This window comes from Phalacrocorax aristotelis, chromosome 15 (genome assembly GCF_949628215.1).
Source record: "Phalacrocorax aristotelis chromosome 15, bGulAri2.1, whole genome shotgun sequence".
NCBI classification, from domain to species: domain Eukaryota; kingdom Metazoa; phylum Chordata; class Aves; order Suliformes; family Phalacrocoracidae; genus Phalacrocorax; species Phalacrocorax aristotelis.
This window is the reverse complement of record NC_134290.1, coordinates 7,980,682-8,005,469: the sequence shown is the minus strand read 5'-3', so window position 1 is coordinate 8,005,469 and position 24,788 is coordinate 7,980,682. Positions and strand designations below refer to the sequence as shown.

General features: G+C 60.9%; 2 protein-coding genes across 3 annotated transcripts in view; one reads left to right on the top strand and one right to left on the bottom strand.

Annotated features, from left to right (window-relative positions):
- FAM222A (family with sequence similarity 222 member A) overlaps positions 1-8,450 on the top strand; it is a 31,902-nt gene extending 23,452 nt beyond the window's left edge. Inside the window, exon 3 of the mRNA XM_075110239.1 lies at positions 5,968-8,450. Coding sequence (XP_074966340.1) covers positions 5,968-7,184 — 1,217 coding nt within the window. The 3' untranslated portion in view covers positions 7,185-8,450. The remainder of the gene's footprint in view (positions 1-5,967) is intronic.
- Positions 8,451-14,042: 5,592 nt separating this feature from the next.
- TRPV4 (transient receptor potential cation channel subfamily V member 4) lies at positions 14,043-23,876 on the bottom strand. 2 transcript variants are annotated; one of them, XM_075110298.1, is made up of 16 exons: positions 23,799-23,876; positions 20,365-20,821; positions 19,103-19,275; positions 18,712-18,864; positions 18,320-18,460; positions 17,909-18,207; positions 17,211-17,390; positions 16,980-17,138; positions 16,754-16,846; positions 16,482-16,555; positions 16,206-16,371; positions 15,913-15,979; positions 15,348-15,664; positions 15,100-15,227; positions 14,740-14,861; positions 14,043-14,594 (listed from the first exon to the last, which is right to left on the bottom strand). In XM_075110298.1, exons 2-16 carry the CDS (start codon positions 20,739-20,741, stop codon positions 14,452-14,454), a joined length of 2,592 nt encoding a protein of 863 aa, XP_074966399.1. In that variant the 5' UTR covers positions 20,742-20,821; positions 23,799-23,876; the 3' UTR covers positions 14,043-14,451. The 2 variants fall into 2 exon arrangements, with proteins under 2 accessions (XP_074966399.1, XP_074966400.1); XM_075110299.1 differs by lacking the exon at positions 18,320-18,460.
- Positions 23,877-24,788: the final 912 nt, after the last annotated feature.

Sequence of the window (24,788 nt, the reverse complement as noted above, 5' to 3'; positions counted from 1 at the left end):
GGCAGCCGGTTCCTGCCCAGGTAGCTTTGCCACTGGGGCTCAGACCCAAACTTCAAGGACTTTGTTGATTTGTTAAATGCACCAGGTTTTGTTTGTTTTCTTCCAAGTGTTTTCCAAATATTTAGGTTTCTTCCGAGTGTTTTGCAAATATTTAGGGTTTAGCTCAAAATCTGTTCTCAGTGTTGCAGGCAGAGAAAAACAGGATTTTTGATGCGCTTTGAAGCTTGGAAGACGTTGGGATCTCCTTGCTGCAAGGGAAACAGGCAGCCTGGTCCCAAAGCCAGGGGATGAGCTCTCAGCTCTTAGAGTTTAATTCATTTGGAGGCTGCAGCACTATTATTTTTTAATATCAGCCATTGGCGCACCAATCACTGAGTGATGTCTCAGGTCCCCAGCGTCTCCTGCCTCTGCCCGACACTCTCAGCATCGCTCCCCCTCCCACCCCCTTCTGCCCCTGCGCAAATTAAAAATCCTGCCTAATAGCTGCCCTTTTGCCCCGCCGGCTCGGGGAGGCAGAGCAGGAGCAAAACACCAGCTCAGCGCTAGAAACACCAGCGCTTTCCTGTAAGAGGGGCAGGGCAGGATGGGGAGGGAAGGTGAGGTCTGGCAGGACGCTTGGCAGGGCAGGGCGACTCCCGGGAAATGCACCTTCCTCCTCGCGGGGAGCAAATGTGGCGATGGGACCAGGTGAAGCCAGGGTGGGCAGAGCAGCCAGGGCATCGCAGTGGGGTTCGAGGCAGAAAACCCAAGGCTGAGCCCTTGGGCGTTCCTCCCGAACGGCTGTCCGAGCAGCAGGCAGAGTGCCAGCCACTGCAGCCTGCCCGAGCATCCCTGGCAAACCCACCTGGGTATGCCCGAGCCCATCTGTGGTGCCAAGCTGCAACCCTGCCCGGGCGCAGGACACCTCTGTGGGGACAGACGTACCCGGAGCACCCAGCACACCGCGGCATGGGGAGGAGGAGCTGGCATTGTCTCGGCCGTGCCGGCAGCGGGAAGCAGCCTGCTGCTACGAAGGTCCCGGCACGGACAGGCCAGCTCCCCAGCAGCAGCCTGGTCCCACTGGGTGGCTCTCACCGTCTCACCCTCTCTGGGATGGGGTGACCCCCGAGGGAGGTGGGTGTCCTATTGACATTTTCCCTCTGTGGTGGAGCAGCCTGGATGTGCCCAGGGTTTGTCCAGGGTCTGTGCCATGGCAGGAGGCGTGCGGCAGCTCAGCCCTGGCAGCAGCTCCTGTCTGAAAAGGGTGAAAATCTTCTCCTCTGGGGACGTGGGGAAGCAAGGTCTGAGCAAGACACCAGGTAGCTTCCAGGCACAGCTTTGCCCTCGGCAGCGTTACAAAGATTTACTGCCAAGATTACTTCTTTCATTTGTTGCAAAATATTTTAGTGCTTTCGATGTGTGAAAATAAGGTTTGTCCCATCTTATCTCACGGAGGAGCAAAGGAATGGAGGAGAGGGAGGGAGCTCATCTTGCCTGTCTGTGGCAGGCAGCGCATGTCTTTCATGCCGGCTGTTAACCGGTTAGCTGCCACATGCTGCTGCTGCATCCTCACTCAGCTTGTCCCCGCTGAGTCCTCGCTCAGGGCTGCAGTGCTGCGGACACTGATCCCCCATACCCCCACCGTGCACCCCAACATCCCACTTGCTCCCCCTTCCAGAGTGGGGCAACTGCCTGGGGAGCACAGTGTCTCTTGCAGCATCATGGCCTGAAAATTAAAGCTATAAATTGCTGGTGCATGAGCTCACCCTCCTCCAGGGAAGAGGGGGCCCAGCCAGGGATGCTGCTGCTGGCACCAGGCTGGGGGACACCCGGGGTAGCTGGGCTGTGGGAGCAGTGTGGAGCATCCCTCCTGGTGCCCAGCATCCTTCCCATTGCTGAGCATCCTTCCTGGTACCGAGCATCCTTCCTGGTCATGAACATCCTTCCTGGTACGAGGCACCCTTCCCCGTGTTGAGCATCCTTCCTGGTGCTGAGCATCTTTCCTGGCGCCGTTTTGCTCTCATGACTGCTTTAACAGAGCAGACACTGATTGCCAGAGCCCCAGTGCTGCCACTCCTGTGCCGTCACTGAGCTCCTCGGGTGCTGAATTGTTCGCCTGACTGACAGCTGAGCAGCCCAGACAGGTCTATTATTTCTATGGGGCCCGGGCCCCGCGGGCCTGCAATTTAGGTCTGCGCTATTAACCCTGCCTTGTTCTCCACTTTGTAACTGCTTTAGAGTCTTTAAAAGTGTACAGTTAAAATCAGGGTTAATTAGGGGCCTGGCAGCTGGGCTTTGCCTGCACCCATTGTGTCCCAGCGGAGCAGGGGCCAGGGATAATTGGGGACTGTTGTGGGTTTTTACCGGCTGACTCCTGCACAGCACAAGCCCTGGACCGTTAGCCTCTGGTTAGCCTTGGTCTCTCCTGCCATAAGGATGGATTTGGTTAGCTTCCCTCCCCTTCTTTCTCCCCATCTTTCCTTCTTCCTCGGCCCTTGCAGGCTGTTGCTGCAGCTGGGCAAGGCATGGGGACCTCCGGGACGCCAGGGATGCGGGGATGAAGGAGATGCAGGGGATGCAGGAGATACCAGATGCCAGGGGTGCAGGAGATGCCAGGGATGCAGGGGATGCTGGGCATCCCCATCCCTGTCGGACATTTTGCACAGACCCAGCTGCTCAGGGCGCGGCGGGGCTGCAGCTCCCCCCCACATAGACCGAGATTTATTCTGGATCGCGGCACCAGTGGGGTCTGGGATTTACATCTGTGTCTCGAACCGGGTTTGGTGGCCAATTTGCTAAAGTAAAAAGTTGTTTAGCTGGAGGCGTAATCTTATAAGCCTGTGCTGCCATTATAATGGCTTCTCGTTTCTGCCTGGCTTTCCAATAATGCTTTGAGCAGAAGCTCGGAGTAATATAAAAAGCCATCGGATTATTACTGCGGGCGATGCATTTTCCATTTACAGTAATAAAATACTGAAGAAACAAAACAATTTAAAATTCCAATAAAATTCAAAACAAATCTTTGGCTGCTGAGCAGATTCAATTATTTAGCTGTTATTGAGTGCAGGCTGGAAAAATAGAGCAGGTCAGGGAGGGAGGGGGAGCCCGGAGCTGGGGATGTGCCGGCCGCATCCAGTGGGAATGCCAGGAAGGGAGGGAGCCAGGAGCCAGCAAAACATGTGGGAGAAGCGGCTGTCGATGGGTGCCTGTCCCTGGGCTGGCATGCTGCTGGCAGCTGAATTTGGTTTAGGGGTAGCGAGAGCTGAGGCTGCTCGTGGTGGTGGGCCTGACTGAGCCTGCCCATGTGTCAGCAGCCAGTGGAGGTAAACCACGCCGGCCAGGGGTCCGTGGTGCATCCCACCCAGCCCCGGTGTGATGGCTCTGATGGTTCAGGCTTAAGAGGAGGGGGCAAATCTGGCGGCGAGCGACTGGTGTCAGGGCTGCCTGCGCCTGACGGGTGACGGCAGTGGTTCGGAGAGTTTGCATCTCACAGTAATTACAGCCCGTTAGAAAGCAGTAATTACTGCGGAGAGGGGGAGCGGCGGAGCCGCACAGCCGCCAGCACGCCGGGAACCACCAGGAAATCGGTCGCTCTGTAATTTTCCTGGCGGGGGTTCGGTGCGTCACCCTGATATGTGACAACACACCGAATTGGTGGCTTGTCACATCCAACCCATCTGGCTCAAAGAGGCGACAAAGGCAGCTCCTGGCTCCCCCCCGGCCGGCTCACAGTCGGCTGCGGCACTCCCTGGGCCCACGCTGGCACCGGGGTTCATGGGTGGGAGGCCCACAGCCAAGGTCAGCTCACTTGGGCGGGCAGCGCTGCCCGTCCCGCAGCAGTGGGCAGCTCCAGAAAGGCTGCATGGGGCTGTACAAAAGCATCACCCACAGACTGGTACTCGGGGAATGGGCTTTTGGTGACTCATGCCGGGGAGCCACGGTGCCCACTGGTGATGCTACCTCCCTCCCTCCAGCAACGGCCCCTTCTTTTATTATTATTTTTACTTGGAAAGGAGCGCTTCTGTGCAATGGGCTCATTAGGGATTCTGCAAGTGTCACCAGCTAATTAGTGTCATGTTAATTGAGTATTCACGATGCTGCTACCTCCAAGGACAGCAGTGCCGGCATGAAGGGGAATGCAGATGTGCATGGCTCGTGGTGCCGGCAGGCTGCAGTGCCGGGCAGTGTGCGGTGCCACTGGGCAGATGGGGTCCTGCCCGCAGCCCCCTGCACCCACCGGCCCCCAGCGTGCACGCTCGCCTGCGCCTGTGCTGCTCGCTGGCTGCTCTGCAGGTGCCACCCAGGGCTCGGGAGCTTTACAGAGGTTGGGCGATCGATGCCCGGGACGTGCCTGGCAGGGCTGGCAGCACAGCCTGGGACGCTGTGCGCCTGCCCGTGTCCTGCTGTAGGGAAACTGCTGATGCCGTGCCTCCTGCCTCCCAGCAGCTACATTAAATCCTACTCAAAGGCCCTAGTTTTAATTGGCTTAATATACTCGTTAGTAACAATGTCTATTTAAGACACCTGTAAAAAGCCCATAACATTAGCTTAATGGGAGGAATGGCTGGTGAACACTCTGCTGTTCTGCCTGTTAAATTACTGCTGCACCGCTCTGACGGAGAGGATGGAGGGTGGCCATGGCCTCACTCCTGTGTCTCCCTGAATGTCGTGCTGCTGCCCAGGGGGGTGACATAGAGTCCTGCAGCTGCCAGCGCTCCAGCCTCCCCCTGAATCCTGGTTTTAACGCCGTGCCTGGTTCTTCCGGGCACACCTGTGTGTGCAGGCAGCTGCAGGCACCACACCGGGGCATCGCTCGGAGCAGGACTGAGACAGGCATTGTGGACAAATTAACAATTTCGTTAGGTGTGCTGAATGCACCCGACAGCGCAGGTCTTCCATAGAGACATGGCCATGCAGCACATGGTGGCATCAGGAAGTGCAGGTCCCGGTGGCACCTGGAGCAAAGCGCTCCCCAGCATCCCTGCAGGATGCTCAGCACCTGCAGTCCCCTCCCCCCGGGTGCCGTGGGGCTGTGCTGCCTGGGAACCTCCAAAATTGCCTGGCAGCAGAGGAAGGGGCCCTGGGAGGGCTGGGGCTCCTCGGTGGGCAGTACCAGCCCCCAAACCCCCCGATTTGGCCATCTCTCCCTTGCAAATCCTGGCTCCTGGCAGGCACCGGGTCCAGCATCCCCCGGGTGCTGCAGAGGTCCCCCCGCAGGGCCAGAGGTTTTGGGACCAGCTCGGGAGTAAACATCGCCCCCCCATGTGCTGGTGTGTGTATGCATGCACCTGTGTGTGTGTGTGTGTGTGTGTGTGTGTGTGTGGAGATTTTAAACACCTAATTTATTCCATCTATTAGATAGATTTTGTAGATTTAATCATTTTCACAGTTGGTGGCTCATTGGATACTCAAGATAAACTCCAAATGAAAGTATAATGGGTACGACAAATGAGTTTTCACACCAGAATGGCAGAAACTTGCTCGGGAAAGAGTTTGAAAGGAGCAAAAATATATACATATATAATTTTTTTTTTTCTGCAGTGGCTTTTGCTGACTCCAGTAGGTTACCACAGTTAATTTCACCAGTTTTGTTCATCTGTAAAATTGCATAAAAGTGACATTTTTGTGCTCATTATAGGAACTGCTGATTTATGGCTGGTAAATGCAATGCTTTTCCATTTTTGGTGAGGTTCTCGTAGCAGCGCAAAGCACCCATGAAATTGCTTGTATAATGTACTTTAAATCCAATCTCAGAGAAAGATTCCCCCGTTGGGTAAAGTGACATTTCCATTCTCCACACTGAGTTTATTTTAGGCCACTTAGAAGTGACTCCGTCAGTGGGAGGGTGCAGGTTGGTGACCTGACCTGCTTTCTGCCGGGTGCGGGTGGGAGCCGGGGGGGGGGGGGGGGGGGGGGCAATGGGTGCTGGAGGACCAGGTCCCCCTCCTCCCAGCAGCACCGGATTCACCCTACACTTTGCTCCCACAGGTGAGACAGCAGCACCCATGCATTCCCCGCGCTACCCCAGCCCCGCTGAGCTGGACGCCTACGCACAGAAGGTGGCCAACAGCCCGCTGACCATCAAGATCTTCCCCACCAACATCAGGGTCCCCCAGCACAAGCACCTTAACCGGACGGTCAATGGCTACGACACCACGGGGCAGCGCTACAGCCCCTACCCCCTGCATGCCAGTGGCTACCAGGGTCTCCTGGCCATTGTCAAAGCCTCCGGTAAAAGCGTGGTGAAGAACTCGGAGGGGAAGCGGACTAAGCTGTCACCCGCCCAGGTCGGCGTCGCTCCCTACCCTGCGTCAAGCACTTTAGCTCAAGGTCCCTCCTGCGCCGGGCAGCTGAGCTACCACGGCGCCCAGAAGCAGCTGGAGGGTCCCGTGCCCCCCAACGTGACGGTGGCAGCCTCTGTGCTGCCGCTGGCGGGCAGGAGCCTGGCCCTGCCGCCGTCCAACCTGCCCTCCATCCAGAGCATCATCTACCAGATCAATCAGCAGTGCCAGGCGCAGGGTGCCCAGCCGGGCTGCCCGGCCGTCGTGGCCACCAACCCCAGCCCGGCCAAGCACGGCGCCTTCCCCGGTGCCGCCGCGTATACCGGCGCTGTCCTGCCGGAGTGCCGCAAGGGTGCCGAGCTGGCGCTGGGCTCCAACCCGGCTGTGGCCCTGGGACCCAAGGCGGGCGTCTACCCTGAGGGCATGGACTACCTGGTCTGGCAGCAGAAGCAGCAGCAGCAACACCTGCGAATGTACAGCGGGGGCAGCGGCGGCGGGGGGGCCCTCAGCAAGTCCCCTGAGACGTGTGCAGGTGCCTCACGCCCTTACGCCCTGGGCAGCGCGGCCGAGAAAGTGAGCTCGTCCCCCTTGAACTGCATGCATGGCAACTTCTCGGTGGGGCAGTACTTCGCCCCTCCCTGGAACAGCATCTTGGTGACCCCCAACAGCGACTGTTACAACCCACCGGAGCTGGGGGCCGGGCCCCGCGAGCTGGGGGTGCCCCCCACTGAGGGGCTCCCCAGCAAGACGCTCTGCAATACCTCCATCCTCAGCAGCAGCCTCCAGTCCCTGGAGTATCTCATCAATGACATCCACCCACCCTGCATCAAGGAGCAGATGCTGGGCAAGGGCTACGAGACCGTCTCTGTGCCAAGGCTCTTGGACCACCAGCATGCCCACATCCGCCTGCCCGTCTACAGATAAGGAACCGATGCTGCTTTTTCCCAAACCCAGGGCGAGGACTTTGGCACGAGCCGTGCTCCCCTCCGGCACCGTGCGGGTACCGGACCGTGGCAGCGAGGGCAGGGGGGACAGGGAGGGGGACGTGGGGTCGGCTGCCAAAAGGGCTCCCGGGACACTGGCATTTCACTGGGGTCCCCAGACTGGATACACCCGCAACCCGCTGGAAGCTGAGGACGAAGGACCGCTTGTCTATATAGCTCAGAAATCATTTTATCTCCACGAATGTGAACAGGGAATCGCTATGAGTTGCTGCTATCCAGGGAGAGGAGGCTCCGCTCTGTGCGCCTGCGGGCGCCCGGCTGGATCCGTGCAGGGCAGAGCCCCGTGCCGCGGCCGGCTGGGAGGCTCACCGGCAGCTGGTGCCAGCCCGGCAGCCGGCCGGCGCAGCGGCCGCAGGGAGCTTGCGCCTGACCTGTAGCTGAAGTCCGTAACTTGCACTGCTTTGATTAAAGCTAATAATTGGGGACAGTCTGGAGGCTATTTAAGAAAAACACTTGAAAACTTGAACAGATTTTTTTTTAATTATTTTTTTGTTTTTTTAGTTGACTAGGCTGTACATCTACGTGTTGGCTGCTACAGAGTCTCCTCCCGCCCCTCTTCCTCATCCTCCTCTCCCCTGGCCCCGCGTTGGCCACCAGCTCCTATTCCCACTCAACCGGGAGGTTTGGAGCCCCCATGCTGGGTGCCCGGCGGGAGCCCCCGGCCCCTCTCCCACCCCGCAGCACCCTGGGAACCTGCCCGGGTCTTACATTTCCAGGCTGGTTCCCACCCCTTACTGTCAGTTCTACCTTGCTTCTGGGTTAGAGGCGACCACGGTACCAGGGGCACTCACATACCTCCTTTTCTCTCTCTCTTTTTTTTTTTTAAAAAAAAAAAACAGTTCCAAAATGCTCATTATGGTCCGTTATTCACTATGTGTAATTATGTGTTTAACAGATTTATTCATTTAAAAAAGGCTTCGCACCACAAAATACAAAGTGTTCTGATGTTTAAAGGAAAAAAAAAGAAAAATACCCTGATGAAACCCAAGGTGATTGTGCTCAGAAGAGAGGTACTGTATCCCTGAAAGGCCTGTTCAAGCACTAAGTGCATTTACAAATCTCTGAGAATGTTTTTTTTTATACTAAAATTGACCATTATATTCTACTGTGAGAAGTGCTGGCTGCACTATATTGTTTTAAAAATGAGAGAAAACAAATGAAAAAAAAACCAACACAAAACCCGTAAGCCGTGTGTCCGGATGGTGTTTTTCCCAAAGTAAAACCAGGATATCGCTGGACATGTGCTCTGGAGTCTCTTTGCTTTGCTGTGGCCTCCCCTGGGCCCCCCCCAGAGCCGGGCCCCCCCCCCGCTGCCGCTCCTCGCCTCCCTCCCGCAGATTTTTAGGGCACAGAGGAGCACCTATAAATAACCTGCTAACAACGCTGAGCCATTAATCCGGCCCCAGCACCAGCCTCTGCCTCGCACCCAAAGGGTAGCCAAGCAAGGCAGGCGCACGTGGGTCAGATCCCTGGGGATTAGGGCTGTGGCCCCACGCGCACCCTCAGGATGCTCGCCCCTCATGGGCGCCGGGGGTCAGGACCCACACCCCCCTCTCGGGGCTGGTGACCACCACGGGTGCAGCAGTGACATCTCCCCTGCCATCCATCACCTGCGACAAGTTTGCCACCGAGCTCCCCCCAGCGGGAGGGTTCCTGGTGCCAGGGCAGGATGGGGACTCTCCAGCACCCCCGCTCTGGCTGGGGGGCTGCTCCCCCAACCCACACTACCCCACCCCCTGCTCTGCCCTGGCAGCAGCTTCCCAGCCTGAACAATGAGCCAGTTGCATTAGGATAATAGCATTAAATCCCAAATAGCTCTGGGCGGAAGGTGCATCTCCCCAGCCCCCGTGTCCTGTGGCAGTGACATATGGCATGTGGTTATCCCGGCCAGGGAGGGTCTGAGGGGGGTGGGGGCTCAGCTGCCCGCTCGCACCCCTGCCCATGGCTGCCTGCGACCCCGGCACTGCTGCGAGGGCACGGGGTGCTTTATTTTCCACTTATCCACCTGCAGAATTGGAATAATTTTTAAACCGCTTCCTGTTCAAACTTGCCCGTGGCCATCGCTGGCTGCAGGACTGGTCCTGGCAGAAACCCACGGCAGGGTTGCAGGGCTAGTGCCGCCTGCTCCGGCCCGTGGCCGGGCGTCCAGCAGTGCGGCGCAGCCACGACCCACACTGGAGCCACCAGCCTGGGATGTGCATGGGGGGTACACCCAAAACACCGCAAGGCCGTGGATGTGGGCTGGGAGCCGGTAACGGGAGGCGGAGGCCTGGTTTGCCTCAGGCAAAGCTTTATTATTCTTGGTTTTTTGCCCTTGTGCAGCTCCCCCCAGCCCTGCCAGGGATGAGGACAAGGATGGGGACAGGGATGGGGATGGGGATGAGGACAGGGTCACAGCCACGTGCCCAGAGCCACCCTGTGGCCACGGTTGCAGCCAGGGAACATGGCTCCATTTGTCTCATTTGCTCTCTTGCCATAACCATGGTGCGCGTGGCTCTGCCGATATTTATGGCATGCCAGGAGGGGACCGCTCTGTCACCGGCAGCAAGCGGCGTGACAGCTGATCCAGGGAACAAAGAGAAATTGGGACAAAAGGAAATTTTCAGAGGTTAATGTTACTGAAGCGGGAGGGGGGCTGTGTGTGTGTGTGGGGTGTGTGCCATTGCCTGCCTGCATGTTAAAATTAGACCGGTTGGAGGAAAACATTTGCTCAGATCTTTGTCATTAAAAAAATGCCACATCAAATGAAATGTGAGGTCGAAGCACAGCGGTGCTGGTGGGTCCCTCTGTGCTGGACAGGGGGGTGGCAGTGCTGGCTGCAGACCCTCCACGTGGCTCCCCTCATGCACTGGGGGCTCCTGAAGGGGGGGCCCTACCGAGGCCAGGGTTGCCCAGTGCAAAGAGCCTCACATGGGGCTTTGGGGGCCCCAAGAGAAACTTTGCTCTGTAACCGGTCCCCCTCCAAGGGGGGGATTCATTAGCACTGCCTCCATATTTCCCACATCACCATAAATCAGGGTGAGCGGCTGGAGCGACGGCACGATCCATCTTGCAGGTCTCAAAGTCATTACATTTCATTAAGAGGTGCACGAGATTTTTATTATTTAGCAGGTTAATTCTCCCCTCAGATAGCTCCATCTCGGAGGAGGATTTCGCTGTGCACAGGAAGACTTCAAACCTGTAATGCAAAATAAATGGGTCCCTCCTTGGTGGGCACCTGCCTCCATCCAGGACTGCTGCAGCTCCGGCTCCAGCGGGTGCAGGTGAGTCCCTGGACACTCGAAGGCCGTGCAGATGCCAGCTAGAGATGGGGCAGGGACCTGCCCTGAGATGTGTCCTGGCACCCAGGGTGAAGCCACTGCCATCCATAGCCCCCCTCGCCCCGGTGGGGCACAGCGCCCCACGAGCGCTGCAGGAATGCACCGGGGGGAAATGATGCTGTTTCTGGTCTGCAAATATCTTCCTATTAAAATAATAATAACAATAATTTCTAAGGCAGGCATGCATGAGGCTGATATTAAACTTAGCGGCCGCCTTTGCTGTTTGAGAGTGAGGAGAAGAGACAGGCAGTATAAATTGCATGGCTGCAAAAGGACTTAAAAAAACCCCATCTCTCATTTTGATTGATATTAGCTTCACAAATTAAGCTTTAGGTTTATCTAAAAATAAATTTGCTTCCGCGCTTCGCATTCTGGATGACAAGTGCTTTTCTCTTCCCTTTGTTTGGTTTGTCATCGCTGGCAGGGTGGCACGGAGGGGGAAGGGGGGGCGGGAGGGGGCCGTGCCCAAGCACCCCTAGCCCGCCAGCTCCCAGGGTGCCCCCCACCTCCACGTCCATGCCTGAAGGCAGAGGGTGTGATAGCTCAGGACTTTGCAGGGTAGGGTGTAAAAGAGCCAAAAGCATGCCCTGCAGCCCCAAAGGTGGCAGAGGCATCCTGTGCCAGGATATGACCGCTACAGCCATGGTATCCTCACCCTTACCAAGCCATTGCAGGGCCCGGCACGATGGTGTGGGGCCCGGCGATGTCCACCCCTCCTGCATCCCAACTGCTTTAAACCCCAGGCACACATGGTCCCACAGCTTTGGGACGTTAGACTTTGCACAGCGCAGGGTGGGAAGCTGGAAATTGGTTTCTTTCCAATTATGCTGGAAAATCCCATCTCCAGTGCCGTAGCCAGGGGCGGCAGCAGCACAGCGCCCACCTTTGGCACACCGGGCAGCCAAGCCCCATGCTTGGGCTCCCCCAGCATACTCCCCCAGGTCTGGTGGGGCCCAGCCACCCAGCTGGGTGAAAGCAAAGTTTATCATATTCAAATAACAGCCGGCGCTAAAGTGGGAGCTGGCTCAGCTCCTCATTCGATTATGCAGTGTGAGCCGAGAGCTGAAACCTCAGCCTCTCCTAAGTAGTGATAATGAAACTTATTCATTCCCTCACCCTGGGGAAATACTTAAACCACAATATGAGAGATATATGTAAATCACATTTAAACGGAGACAGTGCAGTTAAAGCTAACGGCGAGTAATCAAGTTTGAAGATGAAGTGTCCCCTTTTCTGCTATATCATATGCTTACTGAGCTGGGCTGCCTCTGGGGCCCTGGCCAGGCCCTCTGCCACCATGTCACTGTGCCACCAGCGCCCACCCAAATCGGTTCTCCAGACCTACACAGTGTCCAGCTGCAAAAGGAAACTACACTGTTGCAGATGGCTCCGAAGGGAGACGAGCAGAAAAGGAGTGTGATGGTTAAAGATGCACGCTGCGCTGGCATGGGGAGCATCCTGCCGAGGTGCTGCCCATCCCGCTGCCACCCCGCCGGGAGCTCGTCCTGCTCCTGCTGGGCAGTCCCCGGGCCCCAGACTTCAGCCCCATTCCCTGCCCAGGGCAGGGCAAGGGCAGCCGGGCAGCAGCAGGTCAACGGCCCCATCCTGCAGCCCCACGTCCCACAGGCCGGTGCCCATCCGAGGTCGGGGCGAGGGGTGCAAACGGACGCCGGGGCGGGTGCCCAGCCCAGCGGCTGACTCCCGGTGCGCCCCCGGTGCGGCTCCCCCCGGCCCGGGGCTGCCCAGCCCTACAGCCTGACCTCCTGCCCGGCCGGGTGTGGGGCTGCAGCCCAGCACGGCCCGGCCGCGGCTCCCTCCAGCCTGCCGGGGCCGGGACCGGCATTGCACGGTGTGTGCTGCCCTCCAGTGGAACCGCGGCCCCGGCGGGGTGCGGCCGCGCATCCCCGGCCGTGCACCGCCGTCACGCACCATCGGCGTGCACCTCAGCCGTGCGCTGCACCTGCACACCGCAGCCACGCACCGCAGCCACGCACCGCAGCCGTGTACTGCACCTGCACACCGCAGCCACGCACCTCAGCCGTGCGCTGCACCTGCACACCGCAGCCACGCACCGCAGCCACGCACCGCAGCCGTGTACTGCACCTGCACACCGCAGCCACGCACCTCAGCCGTGCGCTGCACCTGCACACCGCAGCCACGCACCGCAGCCACGCACCGCAGCTGGGCACCTCAGCCGTGCGCTGCACCTGCACACCGCAGCCATGCACCGCAGCCACGCACCGCAGCCGTGTACTGCACCTGCACACCGCAGCCACGCACTGCAGCCACGCACCGCAGCCGTGTACTGCACCTGCACACCGCAGCCACGCACCTCAGCCGTGCACCTCAGCCGTGCGCTGCACCTGCACACCGCAGCCACGCACCGCAGCCACGCACCGCAGCCGTGTACTGCACCTGCACACCGCAGCCACGCACCTCAGCCGTGCGCTGCACCTGCACACCGCAGCCACGCACCGCAGCTGGGCACCTCAGCCGTGAGCTGCACCTGCACACCGCAGCCATGCACCGCAGCCACGCACCACAGCCGTGCACTGCACCTGCACACCACAGCCACGCACCGCAGCCAGGCACCTCAGCCGTGTACTGCACCTGCACACCGCAGCCACGCACCGCAGCCGGGCACCTCAGCCGTGTACTGCACCTGCACACCGCAGCCATGCACCGCAGCCACGCACCACAGCCGTGCACTGCACCTGCGCACCGCAGCCATGCACCGCAGCCGTGCACTGCACCTGCACACTGCAGCCATGCACCACAGCCGGGCGCCTCAGCCAGGCACCGCAGCCATGTACTGCACCTGCACACCGCAGCCACGCACCTCAGCCGTGCACCTCAGCCGTGCGCTGCACCTGCACACCGCAGCCACGCACCGCAGCCGTGCGCTGCACCTGCACACCGCAGCCACGCACCTTAGCCGTGCGCTGCACCTGCACACCGCAGCCACGCACCACAGCCGTGCGCTGCACCTGCACACCGCAGCCACGCACCACAGCCGGGCACCTCAGCTGTGCACTACTGGCCATGCACCACTGAATGAGTGCAGGGCTCCTAAGGCCAGGCTCCCCCCTCTCCCAGGCAAAGCAGCCAAGGCCTGGAGGGCAATACTGGGTGCTTCAGCCAGCCACAACCCCCACCCAGTGCTCAGTGCCACCCTGCCTGTCTCACCAGGTACAGGGTGCTCTGTCCCAGGTCCTGTGGTCTTCTGCCCCCTCTGTACCATCACAGTGCCCCGGCAGGCTGGCAGCAGGCTCCAGGCAGCCCAGGGCACCACGAGAGGGGTTATCTGCAGAAAAGCGTGAGCTCAGTGTGCCGGGTAGCCCTCCGCTGCCCAAAGGCATGGCACAGCGTGGGGAGCAGCAGGCTTCTGCCTCTCTCCCAGCAACCTGCCTGCAGCAATGCTCTCCCAGCCAGAATCAGTCAATGCCAGGAGGAGATGGTGGTGGCAGGTCAGTCTTTATTACTAAATAAATAGTTGTATAAATCTTGTGCAAAAACATGTGGCAAAAACCATTGGCCTTGGTGGGCAGAAGGGGCCACGCTCGCCGCACCCTGCCCACAGCAGGGCTTCCTGACCCGGCCCGGCTGACAGCCTGGGCTCAGCAAAGCAAAGCAGTGGCGCTGGAGCTCATCTGTGCGAGCTGGATTCCCCCCAGCATGGCTGGGGCAGGGCCAGGACCCCCTGTCTGGGCTGGACACCTGCCGCAACAGCAGCGGCCGGAGGGACGGTGGCTGCACAAATCCCTGAGGAGCAGACAAGCACCGTCCAGCCCAGCCTGCAATTCCGCTGGCTGTGCCGGAGCCGTGCCGGGGCCCAGGCAGAGTCCGCTGTCTCCCAGCATCGCCGTGCTAGAGCAGGGAGCTCGAGGCCTGGCCGTGCCGCCGCTCCTGTGCCTCCGCTGTCCCCACAGCCCCCAGTGGCACCACCACCTCCTCCGGCTGGCAGCTCTTGTTGAGCTCCACCACGCGTGGCACCACCGTCGACCAGCGATCTGTGGAGACAGCGGGGGTTTGTCAGAGCCAGGAGCCTGTGGCTGCTCCCCCCTCGCTGGGCAGCCACACACCACCTAACCCCCAAAGCAAAACTGCTCCTGGGGCTCATCAGGGGCTACCCCCAGCCCACGGTACCATGCTCACCTCTCCGCAGCCGGCCCACTGTGTGGGAGAAGCCATAGTACTGGTACGTGTCACTCTTGCCAGGGTCCTCACTGATGATGCCCAAATTCTGGTTCCAGTGGGACCAGTTCACCTCATCCACCCTGCAGGGAAGGTCAGACCTGGAAGGGCTGCGCGGAGCGGCTGGGAGCCAGGGCAGCAGCTCCTGCATCCCTGCGCCATCTCACCACCAGCAATGCCACCCGGCTCTAGATTAGTACAAACTACCCAGCAAACAAACACACAGTGCCGGTGCCCCAAAATGCTGCTCACTGTGGTGGGAGAGGCTGAGCTGCTCCTGGCCCCCCGCTCCCCAGGGCTCCCAAGGGCACCTGCCTTTACCTGAAGCACCAGCGGCGGTCGGGCGTCCCATCAGTGCCCTTCCCCACAGTGACCATCTCCCCCGAGCGGAAGGCTCTCCGCAGGAACACAGGGAAGGAGCGTTCGATGTCCAGGATGGTGGTGGCCCACTGCCAGGGACACCAGGGACCCCTCAGCCACTTGGGGATGGAGGCATGGGGGGGCCCTCAGCCAGGTGGTGCTGCTTTGATGGAGCTTGGGGTGCTGCAGTGCAGCTCCCGGAGTGGTACCTGCAGCTTCCAGATGTGCTTGCTCTCCTTGGAGACTTGGCCCACGGTCTCACCCATGAGAGCAATGAGCATGTTGAGGAGGAGCACAAAGGTGAGGATGATGTAGGTGACAAGGAGGATGATGAAGACGCCGGGGTACTTGGCGCTCTCGAGCATCTCCAGGTCGCCCATGCCGATGGTGAGCTTGAAGAGGTCGAGCAGGAAGGTGCTGAAGGTCTGGCTGTCCCGGCAGGAGGGGTAGGCGGGCACCGTGCAGTTGGACTGCTCCTCACTGCAGGACTCGCTGCTGGGACATGGGTTGAGGAGGGACACCAGAGCTGGGGGCAGAAGGACAGGGGCCGACGAGTCCGTGGGGGCAGAGACAAGGATGGGGCCCATGACAGACCCCCACATGGCTCTGTGCTGGCTGAGCCGCTCTCCCTCTCCACCGCAGGAGGAGACAAAGGCTGAGCCTGCAGGCAGATAGGACAGAGCCAGGCCTCCACAGCCCCCTGCCTGGCCATGCCATGTCGTGCCCCAGGGCTCATCCTTCCCCCAAGCCCCGGCTTGTTGGCCAGGCTCCTACCTGACGCATATCCAATCATGAAGAGCAAGTAGACCAGGAGGAAGCGGAAAAGGTCTTTGAAGAGGATCTGCAAGTGATGGAGAGGGGGGTGAGATGTGCTGGACCGCAGTGCCTGGCCATGTGCCAGGGCACCATCGCTGAGCCGTGCCACAGGGATGGCTGGGCTGAGAACAGGGCATTGGTGAACTACAAGAAACCCTAAAAAAAGCATGGATGGCCATCTTTTTGGACCGCACATCCATAGAAGGACCAGCCCTGCTGGGGAAGGAGAAGACCCCCCAATCCCACCAGACCTTCTGGATCATGATGCTGTAGGTCCCCGTCAGCTTGAGCCCCCGGGTGAAGTACAGCGCATTCATCCAGCCCAGGACCAGTGCAAAGACCATGACGGCCAGGTACGCCTCGATGCCACCCAGGTACAGCCCCGCTGTGATGATCACCAGCACCGAGTAGATGAAGCTGGAGGAGAGCCAGGGTCAGACCCTGCACTGACAGCCACCACTGGCTACTGCCCCTCACAAGCCTGGGGGTGCTGTGGCTTAGGGAGGCCCTGGGGGTTCCCCACATACTAGAGCAGCTGGAAGGAGCCATCTATGAAGAAGGAGTTCACGCCTGGGCACTTCTTCATGAACAGATCTTTGATCTGGGGAAGAGAGGGAGAGGCTGGGGGGAGCTGGCGGGGAGCAAGCCCCTGAGCAGCAGGGTCCTGGTGTCCGGGGGGGGCATCGCTGCAGGGGCTGATGCCTCAGGACACGGGGCTGTTGCCCTTGAGTCACTCCTTGCGTGGAGATCACGAGGGCTCAGCTATCCCATGGAGGACCCCCCGCCTTGCCGCACTGACGTTTGTGAAGAAGAAGAGGATGCCGGTGAGAAGTGTGATGATCTCCCCGGCCAGGCGCAGGTAGTCGACGGTGGTGGTGTACGGGTAGGGGGGCTGCAGGGAAAGGGCAGAGCTGAGCAGCTCCACCAACCAGGGCAGGCAGGGCTGCTTGGGGCAGAGACCTGGCAAACCCCCTTGCCAGGAGGCGCTGGCCCATGGGGCTGTACCACGGTGCTGTGGGACTCACGGGGCCTTCCATGGGGCGGTAGTAAGCAATGAGGGTGAAGATGACCATGGCGCAGAGGTAGGATATCACGCTGATGTAGAAGGAGACGGCCCCGAACTTGCGCCACTTGTCACGCAGCAGCTCGTTGATGGGCTCCACGGCCAACATCTCATGGCGGTTCTGGTGCGATACGGGTGCTGTGAGCGGGGACCTGGCCCTGTGGCCCCCCAGTCCCCCCTGGCCCCTGCACACCTCGATCTTGCTGTTGTAGACGAGGATCTCCAGCACAGACACCTCCTCCCCACAGGTGTCCAGCGAGGAGAGATCATAGAGTGAGGAGTAGACGGGGCCATACGCCCAGTCCTTGAACTTCCGCGAGAGGTGCCGGGCATCTTCATCCGCAATCTCCCTCCGGATGATGTGCTGGAAGATCTGCTGGAGGGAGGACCGCTCACCCGCAAGCAGACCTGCACCCAGCCCCTGCCTGCTCAGGGCATCCCGCTCTCTTCCCACTCCACCCCAGGCACATCCTCCTGCTGCTGCACACCCCAACCCACCCCCTGCACCCCAGGGGGGCCCAGGGTGCTGCGGGGGTTCAGGGACACCATCGCAGCAGGCAGTCCCCAGGATGCTCCAGCTTCTACATTTTTAACAAACCCCTTGAACGCACCGCTGGAGGATGAGGGCAAGGAAAAGGAAAGGGCGAGATGTGCCAAGGGCCTGGGGTTAATTAGGGAAGGGGCGGAATGCAATGGGGGGTTAATTAGCCAGGTTAATAGGCTGCGCGTGCAGATTTCCAACAGCATCTGCAGTGGGAAGCCGTGCTGCTCGCTGCTGGCAGGGACATGCACCAAGTGCAACAGAGCTCAGCCGAGAGCTGACAGGGGCTCAGCCCTTGCAGCCGGGGATGGCAGGGCAGACAGCTCCCGGCTCCGGGGTGGTCACTGTACCCCAATCTTGCCAGTCTTGGCAGCCATCATGAGGGGGGAGAGGCCGTCATTGTTGAGCAGCGCTTCCAGGTTGGTGTCGGGGAAGAGCTTGGCGCACTTGACGAGGAGCAGGTCGTACATCTTGGTGACGAACTTGGTGTTCTCCCGGGTGTTGTCAGCGATGGCAACCAGGGCGTGCAGCACGGTGTTGCCGCGGGAGTCCTGGCGCCGCAGGTCCGCCTGCTTGTGCCCGTTCTCCGTCAGGTAGTGCACGATGTGGGGCTGGTTGGTGCAGGCAGCCAGCGAGAGGGGCAGCTCGCCTGGGGGGACATCATGCCATCAGGGTGCCCACCACCTCTGCACCGCCATCAGGACATCCCCAGGGTGCAGCCAGTCCCCCTGGGGTGACCCACCAGCTCCTTCCCTGCTCACCAAAGTAGAAGTAGCCACCCTCATCTTTGGGCTGGAAGAAGCGGCCGCGGGCCTGGGCATGCACATCTGCTCCCTTCTCCACCAACAGCTCCACGTAGTGCTTGCAGCGGCGCTCAATGGCGATGTGCAGGGCTGTCTGACCTGCACCACTGACACCTGTCAGCCCCTGCCTCGTCCCGTGAGTCACCCCAGGTCCCCAGCCTTCCCAGGGTACCTGCTGCTCCAGTCCCCAAGCCCCCCTGGAGCCTCCGAGCCTCCCCAGGGTCCTCGGTGCTCTGGTCCTCAAGCCCTTCCAGAGTCCTCCATCCTCCCTAGGGTCCCTGCTGGTCCCTGAACTTCCCTGGGGTCCCCCATGCCCAGGGAGGGCCAGGAGCGGCCCCACACCCCCCTACCTCGGTAGTAGACATCCCTGAAGGGCGAGTTGATGAATTCCCGCATGTTGCCCGTCTTCTCGGCAATGTCAAGGAGGACGGGAATGGTGTCGTTCCTGCCCCCGCTCAGGTTGAGCAGCGCCTTGGGCAGGCAGGTTTTCCCCGTGGAGGGCTCTGGGAGCAGAGGGTGCTGGGAGGTTGGCCAGGGCGAGCCCCCCAGGCTATGGGGGTGCCCAGCCCTGCACCCCTGCATTCCCATGCCAAATCCCCAGCTCATCCCACACACCACATGTTGCAGCCCCTCAAGCCACGACTGTGCATCACCATCCCCATGGGGACATGGTGACCACCAGTGACATGGCACAGCCCCAGCACCATGGGGTCCCAGGGCAGGGTCAGCCCAGGTGCTCACCTCGAAACTCCTCATCCGTCAGGCGCTTCTTGTGGGTGAGGAGGAAGGAGAGGAGCCCATCCAGGCCACCCGGGGACCCCCGGGAAACGATGTCGAAGAGGATGGGTCTGTTGAAGACCTTGAGGACGGGGGGCGGGTTGGGAGCCGGCCCCTTCGCACCCGGCGCCTGCTTCCTGCAGTAGAAGTGCCAGTGATGGGAAATGAAGCCGCTGCCTCGGTTTCCACCCATGCAATGAGCGTGAGGTTGCTCAGCCACAGGGGAAGGGCACGGGCACCTGGGGCACCCCGCAGCTGGGGTCACCCACGGGGCTGGGGCAGCCTTCCCACCCATAGCAGCCCAGTGCTTCCAGCATCCCACTTCCTAGTAGCACCCATGGGGGCTGGTGGGTGCCTTGCCAGCTCCCAGCCAGGTGCTGCAGCATTTCGGGCCCCCAGCTGTGCCCTGCAGCAGGGACGGGCCACGGGTTCAGCCACGCTCCAGCGACTGGGTGAAGCCAGACCGGTCAGAGCAGTTGTCAGCACCGGGGCAGGCTGGGGACAACCAGCTGGTTCCAGGCACCAGGAACAGGGGGGAGGAGGGAGAGTGGCTGCCCCAGCCAGGGATCTCCGGGGCTGGGGGCATGTGGGGCATCCCAGCCCCCTCCACCTGCCTGAATCCCTGCCCACCCAGGGGACTGAGCTCCCATTGAGGCATAGGGCAACCCACTGCTCCGAGCCAGGCTGCACCCCCGGGGTGGGGACAGTGGCTGGGGGCCCTGGCAGCCGCCCCAGGTGCCCGGCACAGATGAGCATTGTACGCCCAGGCGTGGGCCGCCCCCCCGGCCCCGGTTTCCTGGTGCAGGGAGGGTGGAGGCCCTCCTGAAAAGCCCTTTCATGCCGGGGAGCCAGACGTCCACACCGGCCAGGAGAGCGGCTGGGCGCACAGAGCCTCTTTCACAGCGCCGGCAAGGGGGAAGGGGAGCCCTGCTCCCGGCCCCACGGCACCATGGGGCTGCAGACCCACACCACGGCACAGCGCAGCACAGCATGGCACAGCCCAGTGCTGCCACTGGGACTGGCTGGGAGCTGCCCCGTGTGTGTGGCACCCTCTACCTAAAGCACCCCAAATGCCACTAGAAGAGCCATGGGGGCGATCTGTCCCCATCACCAGCTGCCTGGCACCCCCATACCCACAGTGCTGCACCCAGCACACCTGGGGTGTCCTCCACCCCACCCCACCACTCCCCACCAGCACTGGGGTGCACGGGCATCCCCATACTCACTCTGCGACCCTCCTGCGCCAGCGCTTGTTCTCGCTGGGGTGGTGGCGGTAGGTGCCGTAATCGAAGAGGGAATCCATGGGGGCTTTCTTGGGTGCGGGGACCACGGCCGACTCATAGATGGTGGCCTCCAGCAGCTCCATGGGCTTCGGGGCACCTTTCCGGAAGGCCCCATGGAATTTCATGCGGAGGTTTTGCTTTCCGTCCCCAGCACCAGGGGGGCCCCGAGCCACCTCAGCAGGGGATGGGGTGTCCTCGTTCTCAAACAGGTTGGCCAGTGAGGAGAGCGGGAAGGAGTCATTCTGGAGGGACCCATCATCCCCAGGGGCCTCCCCAGCATCGCCACCGATGGTGCGTGAGGGGTCTTCAGCATCTGCCATGCTCCCTGGCCGGGGGAACGGGTGCAAGCAGCCTGCCTGGGTGGCTGCAACCCCCAGCTCCTTCCACAAGATCAGGAGACCTGGCAAAGGAAAACCCAACGTCATCTCCAAATAATGCCTGTCCCTCCCCACTGTCTCCCACAGGGTACTGTGCCCCAGCACAGGAGCAGGTCCCATGCTGACCCAGGCAGCGGTTGGGACCAGCTCCCGGGACCCCTGGCAGCCCAGGGTCTCCCAGCCAGTCCTACCTGCCCCAAGTGTCCTCGGCGCCCACCTACCCAGCTGTGGGGGCCCCTCACGTCTGCAGGGGACCCACCGGCTGCAGCGCTTTTGGCTTCAAAGTGCAGACGTAACAGGCAAGGGCAAGCCCAGCCCCGCTGCCTCTCCCTGCTGCGGTCAGCTTGGGTGCAGCCCAGGACAGGGCACAGAGCAGACCCTGTGCACTCCAATCTGCCGCCCAAGGAAAGAAAACATTCCTGGGATACACCCTGTGTCCAGGGAAGCACCCAGAGGCAGTGGGGAGCTGCCACCACAGCAGGGTTGGGAGTGGGACTGGGGCTAGTCCCCAATGCCCCACCACTCCTGCAGCCCCAGGGGGCTTGGTGGGACCTGGCCCTGGGCACCCGTGATGCCGGCACAGCCACACCAGGCACCAGGAGAGGGACAGACAGAGCCTGGGGGGGGGGCTGCAGCCCACTGGAGGGCAGGAGCAGCGGTTAGGACAAGAAATTATGGGTTTAAGTTGCCCAGAGGGAGATGCAACTGCAGGAGAGCCACGCTACCAGCACGGAGAGCAAATCACTGCACCATGCCATGGGCACCACTGTGCCCAGCGTGCCAGGTCTGTCCAGGCATGCAGCACTGGCAGGGGCACAGACAGGCAGGGCAGACAGGTGAGTGACCTCACATTGTCCCTCAGCCCCGCTTTCCAGAAAAAACACACCCATGAAACACATCAGCATTAAGGCTCAGTGCAGCTCCTGCCTCTGGGGAACTCAGCCCTCCCTGTGGGTCCCGGGACAGAAAAAGCAGCTGGGAAACATATCATTTTCTGCTGGGCTGCAGCTTTGTACAACAAGCCATAATGGCAGGCTGGGCCCTCCTGAGGCAGGCAGGGATCTCTGTCGGACAACGTGCTTCTAATTAAGCAGCGTGTCCCACAGCCACTTATGGCGGCCCCACAGCAGGGGTCCACGATGCTCCCATGGACACGGGGGATAAGGGCTGCAAACAGCCCCTCCTGCAGCAGTAGGGGGGACCTTGGGCAGTGGTCCCCTCCTCCCCATCACCCTGCAGGACACCCAGCAGGGACAGTGCAGCACAGGGTGGCACCCAGTGGGGACAATGCAGCCCCGGGAGATGTGGGCAAGCCACAGAGCTGACACAATTTCTCCTCTTTGCTGACTTTCCTGCCATCGCCCTCTCTGCAAGAAATTCCACAAGCACCTGCCAAAGCCCGCACATCCCACACCCCAACCCTGGACAAACACGGGCCCTTGCATGGCTGATTTGTCCAAGGACAACAGAGAAGAGGGAATTGCCAAGCACACCGTCCCTATGGGCTGTGCATGGGGACAGAGCATCAGTCCACTCTGAGCTGTGTTAGGAATCCCAGCCCCAGAAAAGCACAGCTTTAGGAAAAATCCAAACGCGGTGTGGGCTGTCACACGCGGCTGGAGCCCAGGGCAGAGCCAGGAAGCCACCAGCACAGCACGTGGTTCCCCAGTAGGAAGCAGCTGGGGACATTGGCCAGGGGACTCAGCCTGGGGCCAGGCAGCCCCAGGGATGGGCGTGGGGCCGGAGCCTGGGGAGATGTGGGGCAGGAGCAAGGGGACAAATGGAAAGGGCAGGTAGGGCCAGGAGCCAGTGCTACTGCCAGGGACCAGGGCAGGAAGCTCGTGTGGGAAGTGACGGGCTTGCTGGCTGGTGCCGTCAGCCTGGGTGCTCCCATGGGCACAGCCGCTGCCAGGAAAGGTGCTGTCAATGGGGTTTTATTTGGCTTGTTAGTTATTTGGCTTTTTATTTTTCAGACTTCCTCACCCCATGGAATAAATGTGAGTCAAGGCGCAGCTCACCACATGCTGAGGCTTGCCAGCACAGCGCCGGATCTCACATCCAACACAAACCCTCCTGCCCGCTCCCCCACGTGCATTCCCACCTCTCCCCAGCTTTTCACCCTGTTACCTCCCAGACAGACCAGTATCCCCAGTTAGTCGCCCACTCCAGCCCACCATGGGGCACAGACAGTAGCACCGACACCGGGATGTGCAGGGACATGCCCCTGGGCAGGCGGCGGGAAGGGTGCCCCATTAGTGGGTGGTGCAGGCTTTGCCACATTAAAGTGCTCCTCAAACTAAAGCACGAAGGGCTCCGGGTAGGAGTGAATCACTGAAACCACATCGTGTTCACGTTTCAGTCCCGGTCGGAACGCTCATCCAGAGTGAACCAGCCACCTTCCAAAATAAACCGCGCCACCAGGGCCACGCTCACCTGGGCGAGAGCCACGAACTCGGCGTGGTGCAATGGATGAACTTCAAAGCCGTTAGTAACCCCTTCCCCAACGCACCCTGTGGGAACACACCCGGCACCTCGCCCTCGGAGCGGTGAGCCCCCAAACTGTCCAGTCAGGTCAGGACCCCGCAGTGCCGGGGGAGCCCATGGGGCTGGGCCCTGCCTCACCCAGCTCAGCCTGCAGCCCTGGCCTCACCTCGGGGGCTCCATCCTGCCCCGGGGGCTCCATCCTGCCCCGGTCCCCGTGTCCTGCCCCGGGGGCTCCAACCTGCTCCGGTCCCCGTGTCCTGCCCCGGGGGCTCCATCCTGCCCCGGGGGCTCCATCCTGCCCCGGTCCCCGTGTCCTGCCCCGGGGGCTCCATCCTACCCCGGGGGCTCCATCCTGCCCCGGTCCCCGTGTCCTGCCCCGGGGGCTCCAACCTGCTCCGGGTCCCCGTGTCCCGCCCCCGCCCCCCCGCCCCGGTACCTGCGTCCTGGCCCGGACCCCCCCCTTGTCGTGCCGCCCCCCGTTTTTGCGGGACCCCCCGGCCCGCCCCCGGCCCGTACCGCGGCACGTCCCGCGAAGGCTCCCGCAAGCTCCGGCGCCGCCGAGTCGCCGCGGGGCTCGTCCCGGAGAGCGGCCCCTCCCCGCCCCGGCGGCGGGGCCGAGCGGCACCGGGACCCGCCTGCGGGAGCGGCCCCCGCCCCCTCCGCTCCGGGGGAGGCCGGGCACCGGCCCGGGGCAGCCCCCAACAGCCGCCCCGGAACAGCCCCTCCAGGAACAACCCCCCGAAACACCCTTCCCGAAACAGCCCACCCACCAGGAACAGCCCCCCAAAACACTCACCGAAAACAAGCCCCAAAATACCGTCCCTGAAACAGCCCCCCAAAACACCTTCTCTGAAACAGATCCCCAGGAACAACCTCAAACACCCTCCCGAAACAGCCCAAAACAGCCCCCCCCACAAAACAACCTCAAAACTCCCTCCCTGAAACACCCTCCCTCAAGCAGCCCCCTACCAGGAACAGCCTAGAAACAGCCTCCCCAACACAAATCCCAGAAACAGCCTCCCCGAAACAAGCTCCCCAAAGCAACCTCCCTGAAACAGCCTCCACAAGGAACAGCCCCAAAAACTCTCCCAAAAACAAGCCCACCCAGAAAAGCCCTGCAAATCTCCCCCCCCAGAAAAGCCCCCACAGGAACAATCCCCAAAACACGCTCCCTGCAACAACCTGCCCAAGGAACAACCCTGAAACACCCTCCACAAAACAGCCCCTCACCAGGAACAACCCCCCAAAACACCCTCCAAAAACAAGTCCCAAAATAACCTCCCCAAAACAGCCCACCAGGAACAACCTCAAAACACTCTCCCCAAAACAGTCCTCAGAAACACCCTCCCCGAAACAGCCCCCCACCAAGAACAGCCTGGCAACAGCCTCCCCAAAACTATCCTGGAAACAGCCTCCCCAAAACAAGCTCCCCAAAACAGCTCTGAAAACTTTCCCACAAACAGCCCCCCCAGACATAGCCCTCCAAAACACCCTCCCTGAAACAGT